The 25,068-nt window shown below is 37.9% G+C and overlaps 1 protein-coding gene across 1 annotated transcript; it reads right to left on the bottom strand.

Annotated features, from left to right (window-relative positions):
- Positions 1-346: 346 nt before the first annotated feature.
- LOC120533795 (bcl2-associated agonist of cell death-like) lies at positions 347-22,538 on the bottom strand. Its single transcript, XM_039760756.1, has 4 exons — positions 22,401-22,538; positions 11,875-12,024; positions 9,658-9,833; positions 347-1,378 (listed from the first exon to the last, which is right to left on the bottom strand). The coding sequence occupies exons 2-4, from the start codon at positions 12,014-12,016 to the stop codon at positions 1,265-1,267; spliced, it is 432 nt and encodes a 143-aa protein (XP_039616690.1). The 5' UTR covers positions 12,017-12,024; positions 22,401-22,538; the 3' UTR covers positions 347-1,264.
- Between the last annotated feature and the right edge of the window lie 2,530 nt (positions 22,539-25,068).

Raw genomic sequence — 25,068 nt, 5'->3', positions numbered from 1 at the left:
TGTAAAACGTATATTTACTTAGCTTAGTTCCCTGTTTTTTCTGTTTCCCCAGTCACTTCATTATAATCCAGGGCAAAATATCAGTATTTTAGGACATGGTTTACACTTGACTTGTACAAAGGGTATCAGTGTCAAGTTTATCTGGAGTACAGTTTCAAATAACTACTATAAGCAGTTGGTATATCCCAAGGTATGCTTATATTCAAAGGTTTACACAAAAAAAGTTGTGTAATACTGCTTACTTAGTGTGGTTTCTTGTTTCAATGGAACAATATATATATTTTTATTCATTCTTAACTTATCCTTTATATCTCAACTGCAACAAATCGCAAAGCAAAGGATAACCTTGTGGTTAGCTTACAGCTGCATAATTTATTTGATACATAAGGATAATACTAATTGCAGCACACTAGTCCAGTGAACTCAATTCCTAGGAACATATCAAAAATGTTCTCAGTTGCAATTTAAGAAGAAAAAAAAAAAAAGATTTAATTTAACTCTACTTAAAAAGTCAGTAATTCAACATTGCAGCCACGGTATATCCCTGGAAACATGTTCAAAATATTTTCAATCAATAAATCTTAGGCGGGTGCCCACAATGATATATACAGTAGAAAAAGCAATTAGGATATTATATACAAAATATACATATCAAGGTAAAACCAAAGTGTTTCAAAGTATTTTCACTAGAATTACTGAACTCTGTAGCAGCACACTGGTATTGACTGTATGTGGTAGTGGTCTGCCATTTTAAAATTATAACCTTCATACAAACAAGCAGTTTTTCAGGAGACAAGTTAAAAATTGTGAGAAAAATTAAAAGGCTTCTTAGGTTGGCAGCTGTTTTGATTAACTATTGTATGAACTGTCAAATTCATTTCACCATTGCATAAAATACACATCTTTTATGACTCTGCCTTTTTAAACTCAATTATGACATATACTTTATTGACATTTTCCCCATACGAACAGTGACTCATAAATGGGACTTCTAAAACTGCAATTCACATGTAAACTAAAAGTTAAAATCTTTCAGATAAAATGTATTTTATAGCAAAAATGAACACCAATAAGCCCTTCAGTAAAACATGATTCTAGTTTTTTTTTTTTTACAGAATGTACATGTTAACAGTTAATCAATACCTCCATCACATTATATCAGACAAGGCACTGGCTCCCACCATGCACCTCTGTGGATAGTGGGGACAGCAACAATATGGTCCTTGATGAAAATGCATACATCCAAGAGTACTGGATGCTAAAGTTAATTAGCCTTGGAAGATTCAGACTGTTGTCTCTTGCTCCACAAAAAAGTCCACCAGCTTGTTGAGGTAGTCATTTGCTTAGCAGTTCCAGCACTCTTTGCTCTTTTAAATTCCTGTACGAAAAATGAAAATGCAAATGTAAGAACTAATACGGAAAGGAAGCGTGTTTGATACAATGTTTCAAATCTAACTGATGTAATACTTAGACTTATTGGCATAACAATTTGCTGATTTATCAAATACACTGTAAGAAAGCCAAGTCCTATAATTTAATACTTCATTAAAAGGTCAAATATAATACATGGGGTGGACCAGTGTTTTTCTAGTTTTAAGATTTTTTTAGCTTTAATTTTTGGTTAGTTTTTGATTTTATTTTTACATACTATGCAGAAGAGTCAATCTGAAGGAGACTGAAGACTACAAAGTGGTGGCAGGGGAAAGAGTAGTTAAGCAACATAGGATGGTGGTCTGTAGGATGACGTTGGAGATCAAAAAGAGGAAGAGAGTGAGCGCAGAGCCAAGGATCAAATGGTGGAAGTTGAAAAAGGAAGACAGCAAGGTTGAGTTTAGGGAGAAGGTGAGACAGGCACTGGGTGGCAGTGAAGAGTTACCAAACAGTCAGGAGACTACAGCAGATGTAGTAAGGGTGACTGCAAGAAGGGTGCTTGGCGTGACATCTGGAAGGAGGAAAAGGAAACCTGGTGGTGGAATGAGGAAATACAGGACAGTATACAGAGGAAGAGGATGGCAAAGAAGAAGTGGGATAGTCGGAGAGATGCAGAAAGTAGACAAGAGAACAAGGAGATAAGGCGCCAGGTGAAGAGAGAGGTGGCCAAGGCTAAAGAAGAAGCGTATAATGAGTTGTATGAGAGGTTGGACACTAAAAGAGGGAGAAAAGGACCTGTACCGATTGGCTAGACAGAGCGACTGAGCTGGGAAAGATGTGCAGCAGGTTAGGGTAATAAAAGGATAAAGATGGAAACGTACTCACAAGCGAGGAGAGTGTCTTGAGCAAATGGAAAGAGTACATTATAAGGCTTATGAAGGAAGAGAACGAGAGAGAGAGAGAGAGAGAGAGAAAGAGGTTGGATGATATGGAGATAGTGAATCAGGAAGCACAACGGATTACCAAGGAGTAAGTAAGGACAGCTATGGAGAGGATGAAGAATGGAAAGGCTGCTGGTCCAGATGACATACCTGTGGAAGCATGGAGGTGTTTAGGAGAGATGGCAGTGGAGTTTTTAACCAGATTGTTTAATGGAATCTTGGAAAGTGAGAGGATGCCTGAGGAGTGGAGAAGTGTACTGGTGCTGATATTTAAGAATAAGGGGGACGTGCAGGACTGTAGTAACTAAAGGGGGATAAAATGTGTGAGCTACAGCATGAAGTTATGGGAAAGAGTAGTGGAAGCTAGGTTAAGAAGAGAGCTGATGGTTAGTGAGTAGCAGTATGGTTTCATGCCAGGAAAGAACACCACAGATGCGAGGTTTGCTCTGAGGATGTTGATGGATAAGTATAGAGAAGGCCAGAAGGAGTTGCATTGTGTCTTTGTGGACCTGGAGAAAGCATATGACAGGGTGCCTCGAGAGGAGCTGTGGTATTGTATGAGCAAGTTGGGAGTGGCTGAGAAGTACGTAAGAGTTGTACAGGATATGTACGAGGGAAGTGTGACTGTGGTGAGGTCTGCGGTAGGAGCGATGGATGCATTCAAGGTGGAAGTGGGATTACATCAGGGATTGGCTCTGAGCCCTTTATTTGCAATGGTGATGGACAGGTTGACAGATGAGATAAGACAGGAGACCCCGTGGACTATGATGTTTGTTGATGACATTGTGATCTGTAGCGATAATAGTGAGCGGTTTGAGGAGACCCTGGAGAGGTTGAGATATGCTCTAGAGAGGAGAGGAATGAAGGTCAGTAGGAACAAGACAGTATACATGTGTGTAAATGAGAGAAGGTCAGTGGAATGGTGAGGATGCAAGGAGTAGAGTTCCGAGTTTAAATACTTGGGATCAACAGTACAGAGTAATGGAGATTGTGGAAGAGAGGTGAAAAAGAGTGCAGGCAGGGTGGAATGGGTGGAGAAGAGTGTCAGGAGTGATTTATGACAGACGGATATCAGCAAGAGTGAAAGGGAGGGTCTACAGGACGGTAGTGAGACCAGCTATGTTATATGGGATGGAGACAGTGGCACTGACCAGAAAGCAGGAGACAGAGCTGGAGGTGGCAGAGTTAAAGATGCTAAGATTTGCATTGGGGGTAGGGCTGGGCCATATTATACCGTTCACGGTAATACTGGTACAATGTTAGGCAATGATAAGAAAATGAAATATCGCGATAGAATATGGGTAAAACGCGCATGCGCAGTGCCTTTGTTTTCATACGCACAAGGCAGAAAAAGCATGGCGGCGATGGAGAATGAGAAGGGCGAAAGCAGATCGTTGAATGAAACAGATGAACCAGAATTGGTTTGTAAAAATGGTGCAGCTTCAGTGGTGTGGAACTGGTTTGGTTTTCGCCCCGTCAGATACCCAACAAAGCACAATTTTTTGTAGAACATGCAAGTGGGCCGTCTTGGCGAAGGGAGGAAACAGCACAAACCTATTTCATCATTTAAAGCAGAACAACTTGGAGTACAACAAAGCTGTTAAAGCACTTGAAGAGGCGTCCGCTTCAACTAGCGTGGTGGTGAGACCAAAGAAGCGGACTCAACAAACAATTGGCGTAGCTTTAAATAGCTGCACGTCTTATGACAAAAGTAGCAAACGCTGGAGGGAACTAACTAAAGCAGTGACGCATTTAGCAGCCAGGGATATGATGCCCATTCAGAGTGTGGAAAGAGGAGGTTTCAAAAAGATGCTTAAAAAGTTCGATCCACGCTACAAGCTGCTCACCAAGAAATACTTCTCTAAAGTCGCCTTACCTGCTTTATATGAAGAGGTCCGTACTGAGGTATCAAATGCATTATCTTCGGTGGAGTTTTTTACGTCCACCACGGACATGTAGTCAAGCCAAACATCAGACCCCTACATGAGCCTCACAATACACTACGTGGACAAAGACTGGAAGCTACAAAACAAGTGCCTGGAAACAAGTTCCCCCACCCCACCGAGGACCATACAAGGGAAAATAAAGCCAAAGGCTTAAGAGAGTTCCTAAGCTCGTGGAATCTTCAGGTGTGTGTGACGACCGACAACGGAGCCAACGTTGTGAAAGCCATCACACTCAACAACTGGACCAGACTTTCATGCTTCGGACATCGCCTGCACATTGCAATAGGCAAGTTAATTATAACGCAGTGTTCTCCCTAGCATCTTTTAGCCGGGCGCTCCGCCTGGCTAATTTAGTTCAGTTTAGTATGAGATGACAGCTGCAGATCTGCAGGCACAGGCAGATCTAATGATCTGCAGAGATGGCAAGGGACAAGCGGGTGCGTGGGCAAATACTGCTAAAGCTAATAGCGGGTTTCGAGGCAGAGCAGAGTTCACAAGTAAAGACTATAGGGAGGTGGAGTTTCGAGAGTGGGCTGTACATGTTACTAGCGGGGGTGTAGCTGCTTAATACAGTTGCAAGGAGTATGGAGAGGAGAGCGGGCTGTACATGCTAATAGCGGTAGCGAATCGGGAGTTTACAAGCAAAGAGGATGTGGAGGTGGGCGGGCAAGAGCAGGTCTGATAAAATAAAAAAAAAAGTCTAGTGAAACCAGCCCGTTAGATATCAGAAAAAAGGCGTCAGGAAGTGATTATCTCCGTTCTCAGCGTCAGCGCAGTCTGTATAGTGCGGCTGAGCGTACAGCAGCTCTCTTCTTGTAAAGTACATAGCAAACCAATATATACACATACAGTTGTTTAAGCATTAGGTGTGTTCTGTGTGCAAAAATCCTTGTAGCACTCACTGTGGTTCCTGTTTAAAGTGACCCCATCTGCCGTTCTTATACTTGCTCATATTTGGACCTGCGTCCATATTGTAAAAAGTGTGCAGAAACCCTTGTAGCACACTCGGTGTCCTGAGCAAAAAGTTTTGTCACTGAATTGCTTTCCACTTTAATCTTGACGCTTAGGACGAGAATAAAGTCGACATGTTGCTACATAACTTATGACGGGGGGTTGAGAAAATCTAGTAAATTCAACATTCATTTTAAGATAAAGTTTAGTTTATAATGTTCTACTTTAATGACAAACTACAAGAATAAAGTCAACATGTCGAATTTAATCTCAAGATAAACGGCGAGAATAATGTAGAAATGTCGAGAATAAAGTGGAAATGTCGACTTTATTCTCGACATAAGTCTCGAGATTAAAGTGGAAATGTCAAGAATGCGTACCTGCCATAGTGCAAGTGTGAATTGAATATCCAACAGGCTCTCCCTTTACCACTTAAAAGTCTTAATGTTGGTAAAAATGCACATTACACCTCTGAAAGAATAATACAAGAGCTGCTGGATGTCTTAGCATCAGAAATAAAATCTAACATACTGAAAAATATACACACAGAAAAGTTTTTCAGTATTCTGTGTGATGAAATCACAGATATCTCAGATGTAAAACAATTATTTACATTAAATATGTTTGCCAGGTCACTAAAGAGGTCAGAGTTAGTTTTGTATCAACCCGCAATATGATTGACTCCATAACGGAGACTATAACCAACACACCGATTGAGACTATGGACACTCTAGGCTTAAATTTTATGTTATGTTTTATGTTACAAAGCAACTCTTTTTAAGTTTTGTGGATATTATACATGGTTATGCTCAGGAAAGGTCAGCCCATTTCCACTGGAAATGCCTTTTGGTTAAACTGTCAGCAAGGAATTTGCATTTGCACTGTTAAATTTTTATATAGCTTTAATGCACATAAAAACAGCTGCTTGTTTAAGTGAAAATAAATTGAAGGGGTTTTTTTGCACTAATAAAGTTGTGGAGTTGTATTTTGTCTCGCGTCAATCATATTGTCAGTTATATCGTTATTGCAAATGTTCAAATATATATTGTGATAAATATTTTTGGCCATATTGCCCTGCCCCAAATGGGGTGATGAGGATGGACAGGATTAGAAAGGAGTACATTAGAGGGTCAGCTCAAGATGGACGGTTGGGAGACAAACTCAGAGAGGCGAGATTGCGTTGGTTTGGACATGTGCAGAGGAGAGATGCCGAGTATATTGGGAGAAGGACGCTAAAGATAGAGATGCCAGGCAAAAGAAAGAGGAAGGCCAAAGTGAAGTTTTATGGATGTGGTGAGAAAGGACATGCAGGTGATGGATGTAACAGAACAAGATGCAGAGGACAGAAAGATATGGATAAGATGATCCGCTGTGGCGACCCCTAACGGGAGCAGCCATAAGAAGAAGGAGGAGGAGTTTTTCACCTTTTTCTAATTTTTGTTTTTATTCAGTTTTAGTTTATTCCCTGCCCCCCTTGTTTTTTATACCAGTATTTAGTTTTTCTTTTTCTTTTTTTTTTCTCATTTTAACCCTTCAGCAAATGTATTAGTTTGTATTACCACAAAGACACAGTTTTGCAAGTGAGAAAAACACAAGTTTCTTAATAGTTATCAAATACATCATTCATTTGTAAATATAAACCTAACACATACAATATTACAGTCTGTGATAGAGCTCAATTTTCTCCGGATAATGACAGTTCAAAAGATCTAGCATTATAAAAAAAAGATAAGAATTCAAAAAGTGTGCTCTGATATCATTTGTTACGTTATCCTGCAACAAGTTTAAGCAAATTTTTAGATTCTCTTTCCAAGCAGTAAGATCACCATATATGCATATACTCTTTATTTTAAATTTATATTTGACATCTTAGGATGCTGTCCATATGTTATGTACCTATTTCAAAGCATATCTTTTAAAATATCATTGAAGTCACTAGATGAACTGTATTAAAAAAAAAAAATTAGCAGAAAAAGAGATGAACTTTTTTCCCCCCCATGTATAAAGTGCATTTCTACAAAGATACCTCCTCCTTCTTAATACTGAACACCTGTTATAGCAACATCTGCAATCCATCCATCCATTATCCAACCCGCTATATCCTAACTACTGGGTCACAGGGGTCTGCTGAAGCCAATCCCAGCCAGTACAGGGCGCAAGGCAGGAAGAAACTCCGGGCAGGGCGCCAGCCCATCACAGGGCACACACACGCGCGTGCGCACACACACTAGGGACAATTTAGAATCGCCAATACACCTAACCTGCATGTCTTAATAAGCAACATGCAAAACCCATGGAGCACCCTGTGAACCTAAACTGGGAGGATGTAATTTAACAACAAATGTAGGAATAAACAGATTTTGGCAATTAAGAGTGCTTAATGACATATTTTTGATCTACAGCTATTAAAAAATATCTGTAGTTACACACATACTCAGTCCACATACACATAGGGAGAACATGCAAAGTCCATCAAGACACTCACTGTGCTTGATTCTAGTTTTCAGACAGTTTTTTTGTTTAAGTTTACAAAATAATTTTTTCCCTCATTAACAATACATTTCAATTTAGATTTCATTAATGGGAATAAAACTGGATTGGGCAAAATAAAGGAAACTGCTAGCAATATATTAATATCAAGGGCTTCAAAAGGATTTCAGCCATTCTTTCTCTTCAGATCAGCTTTTTGAAATGCCATCATACAAGTTCTCCCTGTGTGGAGTTTGCATGTTCTTCGCGTGTCTGCGTGGGTTTCCTCCCACAATCTAAAGAAGACTGGACGACAGGCGATTCTAAATTGTCCCTAGTATGTGCTTGGCGTGTTTGTGTGTGTGTGTGCCCTGAGGCGGGCTGGTGCCCTGCCCTGTTTCCTGTCTTGCGCCCTGTGTTGGCTGGGATTTGCTCCTGCAGACTCCTGTGACCCTGTAGTTAGGATATAGCGGGTTGGATGATGGATGGGTTGGATAATGGATGGACTAGTCCTAAACCATTTGCTTTGGGATACTGCACCATCCTTCAAGAAGAAGAAAAAAAAAATCAGTTGTTTGAGGGATGAAATCTATTTCGCTGCCCCATTCTCTTCAATGGTTTGCTTATACGGTCATTATTTTTGAGACTCTTCCCTTGAAATGAGGAGTTATTCTGCAGTTATTGTGGCTGATGCAGCTGCAATTTGGACAATGACTATTTGGCCTCTTAAAACATCTATTTGTCACCTAATTTCTCATTGAGAACTCAAATGTCAATGTTCCAATTGTAGGAACTCGTATATGGCAAACACATACTGCTGATTTACAATTATCCTAATATGACTTACTTTTGTAGCTGCAGGTTATTTTTGATTTAGTTACTTCAAAGTTAAACTCCTTTTTTTTTTGCATTTTCATTATTTTATCCACATCTTGTACATAATAATTTGCTCAGATAAAAGAGCCCTATCTGAATAAATTTCTTTTAATATTTAGGTGTTTTTCTGTTAATAATAGTGTGTATCAAAGAATAACTGACATTTTTGCAAATCTCTCTTCGTTTAATGTTTTATTTTTTGTTTTGATAGTATTATTTGGAATCTGAATGCATGCTGTATACCTAACCCATAAAGATCCTAATTCTGCTTTTACATTAGTAAACAACAGACTCTGGAGTCGCGTTGCCATAGAATACCTATTAATAATTTTCCTATTTTACATGTGTAGAAGGAACATACAAAATATTACCTTCCTCAGACCCCCAAACCCAACAGAAACTCGTGTATGTATATAACCTGCTCCAAAACCACGCTTACACCAAACAGCTTTTCCACATTTAAACTTTATTTGACCAGCCTAGGATAGCTAAATAAATTAGCTACTGCTACTCAAACAATACATGTTATCAGAGCCAAAGGAGCTATGCACGTAGTGCAACCACCCCAAAATGAAGTAAAAGCCAGACTTGACTTGAACTTTAGAAAGAGACAAGAGCATGAAAGGAGAACTGACATGCCCTTGTAATTAACTTAGCTATGTGCTGACCTAACAGCTCTAAACGCAATTCTTACTTTGTCTGTCTCAAAATGTTTGGTGTGCGACCCTTCCAGATCTCTGCAGTTGTTACAAATGCAGTTTGGTACATTTTGGATTGCATCTAAAGCTTTTGGCTTAGTACCAGGTCAAGGATGAATTTTGAAATTAACCATAAATCACTGACTGGAAAAACAATTGCCTACTCTGACTAACACTTTCTGTACTTATGTGCTAAAGGACACATGTGTCAGAATGGCAGTTTGTAAGCTTTTCTAGAAAAATTAAAATTTCAGTTAGAAGTCATTTATATTGATACCCTTTCATTTTCCAAAATATTTTCAATACATTAATAACTGTGTGACAGATATTACTCCACAAATGAGGAACAATGGTCATGAGTTTTAAAGTTATTTTAAAAAGCAGTGTTACAAAAAATATTCTCACCCCATGAGAAATTCCAAATTCATCACTCATTCTGCGCAATTCACGTCCATACCGACGAGCTGCCCACAATGCTGGTGGTGCTGAATGTGACCGATTTCGGAAAGAGGTTAATTCATCATCCATCTCTGCATCTGATGCCTGGGATTCTGAAGCCCCCCTAGTTCGCCCTTCCGCATCTAATTTAAAGAGAAAAGCAGAAACAGTGAAAATATTCAATAGGTTAAGGCTTAATAGAAAGAATAGTTTAAAAGTAAATAAACAGACTAGTTCACAGGTACATTTCAAATTTTATAACTGAGTAAATCTCTTAATTAACTTTTAATTAAGAGGCTAACTTAACACTTATTGCCAAAATTACACATTTTCTAATTCCCTAAAATATAGTTAGCAAGTTACAATGGTGAAAAAAATCTAAAGCAACAGGTTGCAGCAGACACTAGCATTGAATGTGGGAACTGTGGGGAACATGTAAAAAGTCAAAATGAAATGATGGTCATTTTAAAAAAAAAAAAAAAACATAAGATCTACATTAATGCCTACATGAATACTTAGTTTTAATAAAAGTTAATATAGGGACACTTCTGTTCCCGAGACTGTGTGCGCATTTGAAAACTAGCAATTTACAGATGAGTAATTTCATACACATTTCAGATATAACAGAAAGCATCACAGGTCACACATAGTGTTTATCTACCTGCCTGTTCTATAAATCCTTCCATTATCCAACCCGCTATATCCGAACTACAGTGTCACGGGGGTCTGCTGGAGCCAATCCCAGCCAACACAGGGCGCAAGGCAGGAAACAAATCCCGGACAGGGTGCCAGCCCACTGCAGGGCACACACACACACACACAGACACCAAGCACACACTAACCTGCATGTCTTTGGACTGTGAGAGGAAACTGGAGTACCCGGATTTAGTGGGTTTTTTATTCAGAGTTATTTACTCACTTTATCTGTAAAATGAGTCTGAGGGCTTGTCAGTAAACCACTAAATTAAACAAAAATGAACAAACTTTTAAAGTAGAACACATGGGGAAGGAGATCTCATTTTAAAAAATGCAGCTAGTGGATGACAGGTAGGGTGCACTGGAGGCCAGTTGGGTGCTGCAGGTGTTAACAGGCTGTCAAGGAATAAAGTATGAAATTAAACTAAGTTTAGTTTTTCTTACACTTGCAACAAAAAACACAATGAACTTATTTTTTTTTTTACATTTTATTGTGTTAGGTATAGTGTCAAGTTAGCAGCTAATTAAATATGCATAGTGCGTGTGAAACTGACGGTTGTCTAAGGTAGAAGCACATTTAAAATATTTTAAAGCCATTATAAATATGACAGTTATTTTCAATTGTATTTTGCTGTGAAAGGAACCTAATGTAACTTTTACTTGCTACATTGGATGCTTAAAAGTGTAAGCACAATATAGTAGCAAGTAAAGAATCTCCGTAGTACATTCAAGAGCAGAGCAGTGGGCTGTTTATTTAACACTGATTGATACAAAGCCACTATTCAAAAATATGAACAAGCTGCTCCTAGAATTGATGTAGTGAAAGAAGATCTGTAAAATACTTAAATATTATACAATGCCAAAAATTCAGGTAATGCAACTCCTTTTTACATTCAATTGGCATTTTTTGTAATCATATTAGGCTTTTTTTTTTTTTAAAAAAACACATTTGAATTTAATTTGAACAGTGGTATTCATTCCAACAGTTCTGATGATGTGTGCATTCATTCAAGCAATAATGAGAGGATAAATACAGCAATGTCATGGGAATTCAGAGTTTTTGACAGTGATGTATGCATTTACAGCAACTGAGTACAAACACAAAAAAATCTTAACAGTACAGTAAATAAACCTAAAAATAAAAGTGCTTAGGATGATTGAGTTTTTTTATTAGCTTACCACTAGCTTTATCAAACTTTCTAGCCAGGACTGACACAAACTAGTGAAAGAAAAACAAAAAGACAAACAAAAAAATGTTTATGAAGATGAATATACCAGTTTACTAATAATGAAACCTAGACTCTGTATCTGCTATCTTAAAGTTCTAGAATAACACAATAGCCTATAATAAACCCTAGTTCTGGAAAAATTCAAGAATATAAAGACAATGAAATGAAATAGCTTAATTAGGACAAAACTCATTCAATGAATTAGATGTCAAATCTTTTTCTCTTATTTAACACTGTAGTAAATTCTGCCATTTCATACCCAACATCTTGATTGAAGGCATTGTTCTGCTTTGCTTCACTGAACTTGCATTTCGTACTTCTCTTCCACTTGAGTCACCATCTTGAATGACATCATCAGAAATATCGGATTCAGAATCTGAAAGACTGAACATCTTTGCCATCACTGCATCTGTTAAAACAGAAGACAATTACTGTGAAGTGATACATTGGATTTGTATATACTGTATATCCCCCAACACTGCATTTTTATCAAACTGTACTAATAAATTCTGTTATCAAAAATCTGTCTTTTGTTATTTGCAGAAAGTTTATTTCTGATATTTGCAGTTCTGCTTAACTAATTAAACTCACTGCGCATGTCTATTCGGTTATTAACTGCATCTCCTATTATTGTGATCACTGCACAGATCTGGTTACTGGTAAATACAGCTGTGAATGTACTTTCTGCTCAGCAGTTAAACTGTACTCTCATTGCATTTGTGAGATAATTAAAAGTCCATCCAAGTGTCACTACCATAACTACTGCATGGCAATTTCAAAAGTCTTATTCTAGAGGAGGAGGGAGTGAAGTTGTTCTAGTTGTCATGGATCATTGATTTGTTTGAGCAAATATCTGCTACATTTTTCGCACAAATATTAGAAAGTTTTTCTTCACACAGAGATCCACAGACATCTGGAATACATTACCAAGTATTATAATATGGTAGGGAGTGGTACTTGAGTTTTGTAAGTCCCGAAACTTGATGTAATTTTGGAAAAATTATACAAATTGGATTGTCAAGTTTTGTTGGGCTGAAAGGTCTGTTATTTTCTCATCAAAACTGTTCTAATGGCTCTGTTCATTCAGACTCACACCAGGCCTTGAAGGCGAGTGAAGGATGGGATGCTTATATTAAAAAAAGTTGCTTACACTGCCAAATAACACAAAAAAGGTATAAAGGAAAGTTTGTTAATATGAGTGAAACATGCATGAACTCTCCCCTGATTTAACCCTCAAACTTTTAAAGGACCTAGCTCATTTATAAAACTTTGCAGGAATTCAAGCATGAAAATATGTATACGCCAAAAGCAAAATATGTATATCCAAAAAAAATAAAGATATATAAAACCTGCTATATGTACATTTGTACCCTTTATAAAACTTGAATCTTGAAACTTGATAAATTACTGTAATTACATGTTAAATATGGTCCTGTATGAGGAGACACAGGTTTACAAAAAAGCACAAGAAAAACGGGGGGATGGTAGGTGTTACCTACTTGACATAAACAGAAACTTTCCTAGAGTAATATTCTAAACCTGTGCATCCTGTACAGGGTTGCATGGGTTCATTAATACTCACTCACTCTCACACTCACACACACACACAGGCCAAACAACCTTTGACAATCAACCTGGCTGCAAGTCTTTGGACTATGGGCAATAAAAACAGAAGATAATGAATGCTATAAACATTCCAGTCATGAATGCAGGCTGTGACATGGCAGCCCTGCCTAAAGCATTACCAGTCCATCTATAAAAAGAAATGTGAACTTTTCAATCACTAACATTTAAAAAATAAAAAAAAAATAAAAATAAAAACACTATCCAAAACAAATAAGGTTATTTCACTATACTAAAATGAAAATCATATTTAAAGTTTATGTAAATATTTATATTCAACCGTTAGTAATTAGCAAGAATTTATCAAGGGTAAATGAGAAATACAACTTGTGAAATCTTATAAACAAAACTGCACATGTAGAAAATGCTGTGCTGTATAAGTAGCAATTCTGTCTTCATCCTTTAATGAAACATGTAGTAATGCTTAAAATTGTAATAGTCCCTCATTATCTCTTGTGACCAGCGTTCAAATAAAAGTTTGTTTTGCACTTGTGTCATGTAGAGCTTAATCAATGAACACCACCGCAAAGCCAAAAACTGAACTCTACCTCAACTCTAACAAGCATGTGCAGCCCGACTGTCTAAGACATCAATGTGAGAAAACCTGTGAACAGAGGGTAAGGGGACTTCCTTTTATCATAACTTTGACTGTCCTTAATTGCAGCAGGTAGATTCAGCCAGGGCCACTCACCACTAAGTGCCATCAATTACAAACGTTTAGCACAAATGTGATTAAACAGTAATACAAAATTAACAATATAAAGACAGCAAATAATTTCATTAAAATACTGTGACAGATTGTTGAAACTAAACGCCCAATCAGTGGATACCATCATCATTCAGGTCTACATGCCAACATCTGATCATGAAAAAAAGTAATGTGGTTAAGCATATTGAAAAGCTGCATCATGGAGGAAAAACAAGAGAATGCTTAATTGTGCGTATGCACAGAAAAATCCAGATGCAGGAGTCTGTGCGTACGCAAACTTCCACGTTCTTCTGTTACAGTCATGTGAAAACATTAGGACACCCTTTGAAAGCATGTGGTTTTTGTAACATTTTTAATAAATGGTTATTTCATCTCCGTTTCAACAATACAGAGATTAAAGTAATCCAACTAAACAAAGAAAACTGAGGAAAAGTCTTTTCAAGATCTTCTGTAAATGTCATTCTACAAAAATGCCTATTCTAACTGAGGAAAAAGATAGGACACCCTTGCCCCTAATAGCGAGTGTTACCTCCTTTGGCTGAAATAACTGCAGTGAGACGGTTCTTGTAGCCATCTACCAGTCTTCGACATCGGTCTGAGGAAATTTTACCCCACTCCTCAATGCAGAACTTTTTCAGCTGTGAGATGTTTGAGGGGTTTCTTGCACGCATACAGCCCTTTTCAAGTCACCCCACAGCATCTCAATGGGATTCAAATCTGGACTTTGACTTGGCCATTCCAGGTCTCTCCATTTCTTCATTTTCAGCCAATCTTTGGTTGATTTACTAGTATGTTTTGGGTCATTGTCATGTTGCATGGTCCAGTTCCGCTTCAGCTTTAATTTTCTAACTGATGGTCTCACATGTTCTTCAAGCACCTTCTGATACACAGTAGAATTCATCGTGGATTCTATGATGGTGAGCTGACCAGGTCCTGCTGCAGCAAAGCAGCCCCAAACCATGACACTTCCACCTCCATGCTTCACAGTTGGTATGAGGTTCTTTTCTTGGAATGCTGTGTTTGGTTTACACCAAACATGTCCTCTGCTGTTGTGTCCAAATAATTCAATTTTGGACTCATCTGTCCAAAGAACATTATTCCAGAAGTCCTGGTCTTTGTCAACTTTATCTCTGGCAAATGTCAGTCTGGCCTCGATGTTTCTCTTGGAAAGCAAAGGTTTCCTCCTTGCACACCTCCCATGCAAGTTAAACTTGTACAGTCTCTTTCTGATTGTAGAGGCATGTACTTCTACATCAACAGTAGCCAGAGCCTGCTGTAGTTCTCGAGATGACACTTTAGGGTTTTGGAGACCTCTTTTAGCATCTTGCGGTCTGCTCTTGGGGTGAACTTGCTGGGGCGACCAGTCCTGGGCATGTTGGCAGTTGTTTTGAAAGCCCTCCACTTGTAGACTATCTTCCGGACAGTGGAATGGCTGATTTCAAAATCTTTTGAGATCTTTTAAATCCCTTCCCAGACTCATAGGCTGCTACAATCTTTTTCTGAAGTCCTCTGACAGCTCTTTGTTCTCACCATGGTGCTCACTCTCACTTCAACAGTCAGGAGCACACCAAACTAAATGTCTGAGGTTTAAATAGGGCAAGCCTCATTCAACATGCAGAGTAACGATCTACTAATTATGTGCACCTGGTGTGATATACCTGTGTGAGATCTGAGCCAATTTAAGAGGGAATACATGTGAGGGTGTCCTATCTTTTCCTCAGTTAGAATAGGCATTTTTGTAGAATGACATTTACAGAAGATCTTGAAAAGACTTTTCTTCACTGTATACAACTCCCGATCAGTGTGAAAAGTAACACACGTGCCTGCTGAACCACCCCAACTCCTCCCAGAATTACGCCTCTTTGAATATGCAAATCAATATAAATAGCCCTTAGGCTCAGCATTCTGTGAAAAGACAATGGCAAAAGCACGAGGAAAAATAGAACAATTCTCAGCAAATACCAAGTGGAGACAAGGAAAAACGTACTATTTGTTGGTTTAAACAGTGGTATGAACAAGAAAAGGAAGTTGATCGAGTGACATAGGTTGTCAGAGAAACTCGAAAGCTCAAGTTCACAAAGTCGCACAGTGCCCGAAATAAAAAAAGAATTTGTCAGATATCAAATTCGCCGTGAAAAGCCAAATCATAGCCCACCATCTTAAGTTTCATACAAAAGCTTATTAGGGTACAGAAGAAAAAACAAAATAGGCACACAGTGGGGAAAAAAAGCACGAAATGTCAACTTTATTCTCGAAATTTCCACTTTAATCACGTAGTTTATTTGGTCATTAAAGTAGATCATAAACTTTATCTTAAAATCATTTGATTTACTAGTTTCTCAAACCCCATCAGAACTAAAGTAGCATGTTAAATGCTTCATTTTGTATTTGATTTCCTATGTGCTCTGTGTATGTGAATCACTACGTGCTTTCATGTTTGTCTTCCTCTAACAGGACACAGAATCCATTACATTCATAATATTACAGCTCTCTGAATAATTCAAATACTGAGATGTATACTTGATATAATTTTCATGATGATAGGAGTTAAAGCATGTTATTAAACATGGGAACACTGTGGCGCAGTGATTGTGTGCAACCTTCGATGAAATAATTTATTGCAGCAGTACTGTCTCTTTCAAACGTATTAACACCCAATTCCTGTCCTTCCTTTTCTTTCACCAAATACCCAATCACCACACAATCAGCTCTGTAACAGAAGTTAAGCCATCTGTAAGCTTATACTGTAACGCCGATTCTTCAAAAATTTTAAGGAACATTGAAATATCTTTGTAGTACATGTTTAATTACTCTATCCTTCACACCAGTCCCTGTGAAGTATATAGTGTGAGGCAGGAACAATCTGTAAACTGAGCGCCAGATCCTTGCTAGCATACAGTAGCAACACCATGTCCTTTAATTATGAACAATATAGATTATTCAAATGAAGCTAAAGTTTTATCTGTATAATATAATAAACATATTTTGCTGCATTTCATCTTAAAAATGATATTGTCATCATATGTAAATATGCGCTTTATAAAGTGGTTCAGGTTTTGCAATATTATAACTGTATCGCAAGTTTACAGTGAGGCGATTGTACTTATAAGTACAAACAGTTCTACAAAGAGCACTTGATGGACTGATTGATTGCGTTTAGAGCTCTTGGGATGAAACCGTTTCTGAACCGTGAGGTCCGTACAGGAAAGGTTTTGAAGAGTTTGCCATGTGAGAAGCAGTTCAAATGGGAAGCATGGCTGAGGCAGCATATGCTTGATGCTGTATACTGATACTTCTCTTTCCGATCAGCTTAGAGATCAGATACAGGAATATAAATACTCTGAGTGGTGTAGTGAGAGTAATATGGAAAAAGATGATCCGCTGTGGCAACCCCTAACAGGAGCAGCTATAAGAAGAAAAAGAAGGTGCAGTGAGAGTAACAATGCTAAAGAAGCTATGGTATTTGGAATAGTTTGACCATTCTGTGGACCATCATATTGTTCCAGGTTAATTACAATCAGATGCATTAAACTAATAAAAAATATGTGGTTAATTTCAGTGTATTTATAAAGCCGTGTCAGTAATGTGGATCTGAAAAAGAAAGGGTAACCACACTGGAACAGTAGCACTGCTTTGACGCTGGGTGCCACCAGTCTGCAAAACCGAGCGGAGAACTTGCATACGCCAGGGTACGAGGTACCATGGAAATGTGCATAGCTTTATGCCAAGTGTAGGTTTTATACATCGCGATTTGAATGTGGAAACATTCGTACGCAACATTTCTGTGCATACGCACCGTTTATACATGAGGCCCCTGGTTTCAACATTAAAAAAAAGTAGACATATACATAAAAAAAAGCAGAAAACAGTGGAAGATAGCATCCATAGTTCATTATACCATAGTCAGATGCAGACTGATAGTAACTGCATGAGGTGAAGTTCAAAGTTGAAACTGGAGAAATTTAAGCAACCAAAATCTTAAAAACATGGAATCTTGACTCTCTAAAAGTACAGAATGAAGTGGCACTACCACAGCAAATTGAGGAACCAATGCTTACAACAAAAATAAATTTCTACAAAGGAGACTTCACTATAGATAACAATAAAAACATTTAAAAATGTACAAATGTCAACATGGAGAATGGAAAAAATACAATATAGGAAAAAAGGTCACTGAACTAAAAATTGAAAAATCAAACAAGCAAGGAAGATAAACTAGATAGAACTTACTTTATAAAACTGAAACAGATCACAAGAAAATCAATAGTTAATCCAATAAATACCACCCAAGCACAACAAACAGGAAAAAGACAGAAAAATGCAGACATCAAGAAATCAGTGCCGATAACAATACCAAAAAAACCATCTACAGCTTTGTAGTTTTACAGAGTAAATTTGAATACTATATTCACTGTGCTTAATTGGAAATGGTTTGAAAGACAAAGTTTTCTAGTTTTATAAATGGGTCATAAAAAGCATTAGACTAATAGGCAATGTTAAGTAATATGCACACTGCCACCAACTATTTTTCATTGTCTACATTGAAGCAATCATTAAAAAAGCAAGGGACAAATCTAACTGAAGGTGTATTCACTGCAGGACAAACAATGAGATCTTGCAGATTTGCTGATGACAGGACAACACTCTCTAGTGTGAAAGAAGGACTACAAGTTTTAATAACAAAGTAGAAAATGTTTTGGATTCAAAATAAATATGAAATTGACTAAAGCAATAACAGGATCAAAAGAAGAAGGCAGATAATTAAATATTACTGTGAAAAGCAGAATGTCTGAAGTGGTGGAATATATTCACTACTTCTGTATCCTTATCAAGTCAGACAGATGGCATTCCAAAGAAATCAAAACCAAAATTTAAACTGCCAAATAAGCATTTAAAAAAAATGAACAATTAACAAAGCACTTAAAAGCTTAAAGAAAAGAAAAAAAATCTTATGTTTGGATTGTGGCTACCTATGCCTGAGATGTAGAAAATGTTAACAGCGAAGGATGTAATAAGACTGGAAGCTTTACAAAAGGTCTGGTGAAGACTGATAAAAATAACTTAAATGAAAAGGTACTAAGTCAGGTACAGAGGAAGAAAAGCTGGATTAGAAGGAACTGATCTAGGAAAGATTCTTTGTGGGAAGATCATCAGGAAGTAAAAGAATGACAGTGTTTTATGGTACTCAACAAGGAAGAATGTACTGTAGATACAGATGAAAACAGCAGGTGAAGACAGACTAATGTTCAGAGAAATACTCCTTGGGCCTGTTTAAGGTCACAACACGATGATGATGGTTTCCATCTAGACAGCTACCATGTGAAGCTACAGATTTTGTATATAATCAAGATAATTGCATTCAAAGTACTAGATGGACAACATATTTAGGGACTGACACAGTATACCTAAACATCAGCTTAGTAATTGGATGCAGCTTATTGCAAGATTTTGTACACCAGATAGACATCTCTTCTACTTCAATACCACCTAAATAACTGATGTTAACATTTTAAATATATTGTAAAATTGCTTCTGCGTGTAAAACTGGTTCAGTACGGGTACCAGGTCATATAACTCTGTACAAGATAGAGCAAGTCTAGAAAAAAGATTAAACAATCAGCAGAATGTGAAGCACAAGGCCTTCTATAGAAGTATACGACCAGCTTTATATAACACCAGAGGCACAATACACTGTCCACCACCACAGTAATAAACAAAACAAATGTAGAATACCACAAAGAAAAGAAGAACATGAGACATTTCATCAGTGTATCAAAAAAAAAACAGTAAACTCACACTTTCATCAATTTTCAAGAAGCAAACGGCATTAACAGCTTGTCAACTAAGTGTTTAACAACTTTTTACCTGCACTTTCATAGACTTCTTTCAAGGCACTTCAGAAACTTTGAGTTGTGTCATTATACACCCTTTATTCGTTAATTACCAATAAACACTGCTACTATATAAGCCATAGTGACACAGTGGGTAGTGCAACTGCCTCGCAGTTAGGAAACCTGGGTTCGCTTCCCAGGTCCTCCCTGCATGGATTTTGCATGTTCTCCCCGTGTCTGCGTAGGTTTCCTCCGGGTACTCCGGTTTCCTCCCACAGTCCAAAGACATGCAGGTTAGGTGCTTTGGAGATTCTAAATTGTCCCTATTGTGTTTGTGTGTGCACCCTGCCCAGGGTTTGTTTCCTGCCTTGTGCCCTGTGTTGGCTGAGATTGGCTCCAGCAGACCCCCGTGACCCAGTAGTTAGGATATATCGGGTTGGATAATGAATGAATGGATGGATGTATGTATAAGCCATCTAAAGTTTACTGAAACATTTGGTCCTCCCTTATGGCCGAAGCTCTTCGGATAGACCTGCAGACCTCAATTAGGCAACTGGATGCAGAATATGGATGGATAGGTTGAAGACATTCATTTTGTAGTCAGTTACAAGTCAATGACATGTTATCTTTCATCTATCCATCTAAAATCCATCTATCCATCCGTCAATTTGTAATACCCACTGAACCCAATTTTAGGGTAGCAGGAAGCCCCTTATCTTAAAATGTGAATAGGAACCAACCCTCAACTTAGTGCAAGTTCACTGCAGGGCATATTAACACCTGCTTGCCCAAACTTTCACAACAGGCAAACATATGAATGGCAGTTAACCTAACATACACAGTCTACATTACAATATTTGATCATGAAAATGGTGGAAGGTAGTGGGCAGAATCACAGTCTTGTAGAACTACAAAGCTCTATTGCAAATGAATTCACCATTGTAATATTCATTTGTAAGTTACATTTGCCGTGTTTTTTCTCCATCTCTGCATCAACAGAAACTCTTAATTCATTAACACATAATAATCACCCATCTAGTATATCCAACTTCCTTTCCCCAGTCTGAAATCGGGACTTACCAACATTTTAAAAACTGGTAAAAAAAAATAAATTGGACTGTGTGGTGTATCTATCCAGTTGCAAACGTAACAGCTCTAAGTTTCAGTTCTATGAGGTTCTGCATACAGTGTTGAAGTGACACCTTATCCATTAACTAGTACACAGTTCATATATTGCTTTCACAGCGTGCATTATACAAGGCTCCAACAGTATTTTTAATATTCTAGAGTTTCTCATTGGATAAACATTTGCATTGACTTTGGTCAATTATTCATATTAAGGGGCTCAAAGAATACAGTTTAGTTATCCAACAGCGCACCCCTTAAAGTCAGATCTGAATGTGGTAGACAAACTGGCTTAAACCACCACGTTACCACTGATCTCTTATTTAGCAAAAGAGACGCCCTCAGGCTTTTCAAACCAAACATATAGACATGCTAGTGATAGGGTGACTTTATAAGATTTGGCCACTAATGCAAGAAAGCGGAAGTGAAATAAGCTGTACACTTTAGGTTTTCTATCCCTTCTCTCAAGTGATCCTAAACTAATACCACTGGATTTTTAATAGTTTGGCAGTTTTACAAAAAGGGTATTATGATGCCAGCATATTTAATATCTTCAATTCGTATCGCCGTAACACAGCCACTTGTACCTTACACATCGCGGGATACGTAATTGTCATTCTACTGTACAAGCGAAGGTCTTGTGTGATGTAAAATTACACAACAAGCTGAGTACTTTGCTATTCCGATAAATACACACTGAGAAATTCGTTTCCGATTTCAGAAAACAACAAAAAAAAATAACCACAAGCTGTACTTCGGAGACCTTACTGCTTCCTGAATTTCCAGAGATTTAACTCCAAAACAAAAAAAAAACGAAGAAATCAGTCATCAGATGTAATGTTGCCTGCTAAATAGACTTAGGCTAAATTACGACACAAGGCAAGTCCGAGAACAATAATTTTCACTCCCGAAATCAAGCCACGAACACACTTCGTCACTAATCCCAAAATAATGTAACGTGTTGGCAAGAGCAGTTTCACTGTGTTGCGCTGCAATTCGTCTTTGTTGAAAACTCATTTACACTTGTTCACGTTCTTAAGTTCAATTACAAACAGATACACTGCAATTCAACCTGCACTCGCACACTACAAGCCCCATTAAAAGTCGAGAGCAGCGATTCGCCCTTTTGTAAGGCTACGTTACTTAACACGTACTTATTCTACGACAGCAGTTCTAATTGGTCGTGAAGGAAAGGGAAATCAATTTAGCCTAGCAACAGACAGTTTTACACCAAACAACAAAGCAAGTTTCAAGGTTATTACGAAAAGTGACGCTATGTCAGCGCATTATGTTTTTAGTTAATAACAAAAGAAGGTTAATTTGAAAGCAATACGTCTTTCATCAGCAGTCAAACGCTCGCAGGCAGCACTCTTTTGTGCTACTGTAAAAACTGCGAGTCATACGAATTCTTCTCTTTACCTTGCCACTTAACTTACTAATATGTGATGGGAAAAAAACAACCGTTAATATTGCTTATATCCCCCAAGTATCGCTTACCTGAAATTCCTAAACAAGCCAACTCCGCACCCTCGGTCGTTCTCACTGTTGTCAGTCCAACATTTGGTTTCACTTTGATTATCCAATCACAGAGCCGCTGCCCTGTCCCATACGAACCAATCACTTGGTGATAGTAACACGAACGTCCAATCCAATAGCTGCTTGGGTGGGGCGATACCGTCCACAATTCTTGTTTACTTTCAGAGTCGTTAACAATTAATAGCGGTGCACTTCAGATGCGTCCGATTAAGCTGGAAATTGTTTCAGTGTATGTGCATTCACGATTTGTACATTTTGCAAAATATCCTCTTTGGAAATCGTTCACCTAAAATGGGAGTAACTTTACGACAACTTATAAATGATGTGGTTTTATGTCTATCACAGTGTCTTTCTTCCTGTCCCAACTTTTAAATAATATTTTGCTTTTGTAAACTCTTAAAATTGAAACAGTTGGGGAAAAAACTCTTTGTTGCTTTTACAACGCTTTATCGATTTGATTTCAGGATTATGTTTGGAAATATTTACGAGGCTCGTGACACTGCTCTTAGTTTTAAGTCTGTTTATCATCGCCAAAAGACTCTTATGGAAGACTGCAGTCAGGTTATCAATGCTTGAAGTCAAAACAGCCGCACTTGAAATTGTATTGCGCGTTTGTACTATATTTAAGGTACACGATCGTGCAGACTTACTTTTGACGTCAAGAGCAATTTGTTCAAAGTTACTTTGCATGAACTGGGAACAAACAAGTAAGTAAAATAAACGGGTTTAAACTGTATACCTAAATTCCTACGACCTTTAAAAAGTCTAAAAAAAAAGTTTAAAAAACTTTAAAAAGTCCTTATGTGCATCTACACCTTTCAGTGGTGTTTCTTAGAATGTGCCTATATAGCATTGCAAAGTCTACTACAAAGTAAGTGACGACGTGTTGGGCTGTAATTCCTACAAATCATTGTTACTGCACTGTAATGCCCCAAAACGCCTGATACCATCAGAAAGACTGAGTATTTGATTATTGCTTGTGAAAATTTGCCAGTCTATTAAATTATTTTAAAGTAATTAATTTTCTTAATCTATTCAATCTAAATCCCTAAAGAGTTTCAATATAATAATAATTATACAACTATGACAGTAGAGTATAGGCTAATTCTGGGGAGCTGTTGCTGTGAATTTTCCTATAATGCCAATAAAATGTCTGATATTATTTGGAATGATCAGTCCTTTGTATTACCAGTTAAATTTTGTGAAATATTTTACTGTAACATTTTCTTTTATATACAAATGAAGCCCTTCAGTTCATTTGAAGACCCATAATGCCCAAAATTTCTAATAATACAGTGGTGTGAAAAACTATTTGCCCCCTTCCTGATTTCTTATTCTTTTGCATGTTTGTCACACAAAATGTTTCTGATCATCAAACACATTTAACCATTAGTCAAATATAACACAAGTAAACACAAAATGCAGTTTTTAAATGATGGTTTTTATTATTTAGGGAGAAAAAAATCCAAACCTACATGGCCCTGTGTGAAAAAGTAATTGCCCCCTTGTTAAAAAATAACCTAACTGTGGTGTATCACACCTGAGTTCAATTTCCGTAGCCACCCCCAGGCCTGATTACTGCCACACCTGTTTCAATCAAGAAATCACTTAAATAGGAGCTGCCTGACACAGAGAAGTAGACCAAAATCACCTCAAAAGCTAGACATCATGCCAAGACCCCAAGAAATTCAGGAACAAATGAGAACAGAAGTAATTGAGATCTATCAGTCTGGTAAAGGTTATAATGCCATTTCTAAAGCTTAGGGACTCCAGCGAACCACAGTGAGAGCCATTATCCACAAATGGCAAAAACATGGAACAGTGGTGAACCTTCCCAGGAGTGGCCGGCTGACCAAAATTACCCCAAGAGCGCAGAGACGACTCATCCGAGAGGTCACAAAAGACCCCAGGACAACGTCTAAAGAACTGCAGGCCTCACTTGCCTCAATTAAGGTCAGTGTTCACGACTCCACCATAAGAAAGAGACTGGGCAAAACGGCCTGCATGGCAGATTTCCAAGACGCGAAACCACTGTTAAGCAAAAAGAACATTAGGGCTCGTCTCAATTTTGCTAAGAAACATCTCAATGATTGCCAAGACTTTTGGGAAAATACCTTGTGGACTGATGAGACAAAAGTTGAACTTTTTGGAAGGCAAATGTCCCGTTACATCTGGCGTAAAAGGAACACAGCATTTCAGAAAAAGAACATCAGAACAGTAAAATATGGTGGTGGTAGTGTGATGGTCTGGGGTGTTTTGCTGCTTCAGGACCTGGAAGGCTTGCTGTGATAGATGGAACCATGAATTCTATTGTCTATCAAAAAATCCTGAATGAGAATGTCCGGCCATCTGTTCGTCAACTCAAGCTGAAGCGATCTTGGGTGCTGCAAAAGGACAATGACCCAAAACACACCAGCAGATCCACCTCTGAATGGCTGAAGAAAAACAAAATGAAGACTTTGGAGTGGCCTAGTCAAAGTCCTGACCTGAATCCAATTGAGATGCTATGGCATGACCTTAAAAAGGCGGTTCATGCTAGAAAACCCTCAAATAAAGCTGAATTACAACAATTCTGCAAAGATGAGTGGGCCAAAATTCCTCCAGAGCTGTAAAAGACTCATTGCAAGTT

This window comes from Polypterus senegalus, chromosome 8 (assembly GCF_016835505.1).
Source record: "Polypterus senegalus isolate Bchr_013 chromosome 8, ASM1683550v1, whole genome shotgun sequence".
NCBI lineage: Eukaryota > Metazoa > Chordata > Cladistia > Polypteriformes > Polypteridae > Polypterus > Polypterus senegalus.
Note: the sequence above shows the minus strand (reverse complement) of the source record. Positions and strands in the feature narration are given on the sequence as shown.

Bases quoted from the DNA above. Each gene is read 5' to 3' on its own strand.
- LOC120533795 (XM_039760756.1), bottom strand. From the start codon at position 12,016: ATGGCAAAGATGTTCAGTCTTTCAGATTCTGAATCCGATATTTCTGAT. The intron at 9,834-11,874 runs GTATGAAATGGC...TCTTTAAATTAG, and splicing joins GCCTTCAATCAAGATGTTGG to ATGCGGAAGGGCGAACTAGG. The intron at 1,379-9,657 runs GTGAGAATATTT...TTTTTCGTACAG, and splicing joins AATTTGGAATTTCTCATGGG to GAATTTAAAAGAGCAAAGAG.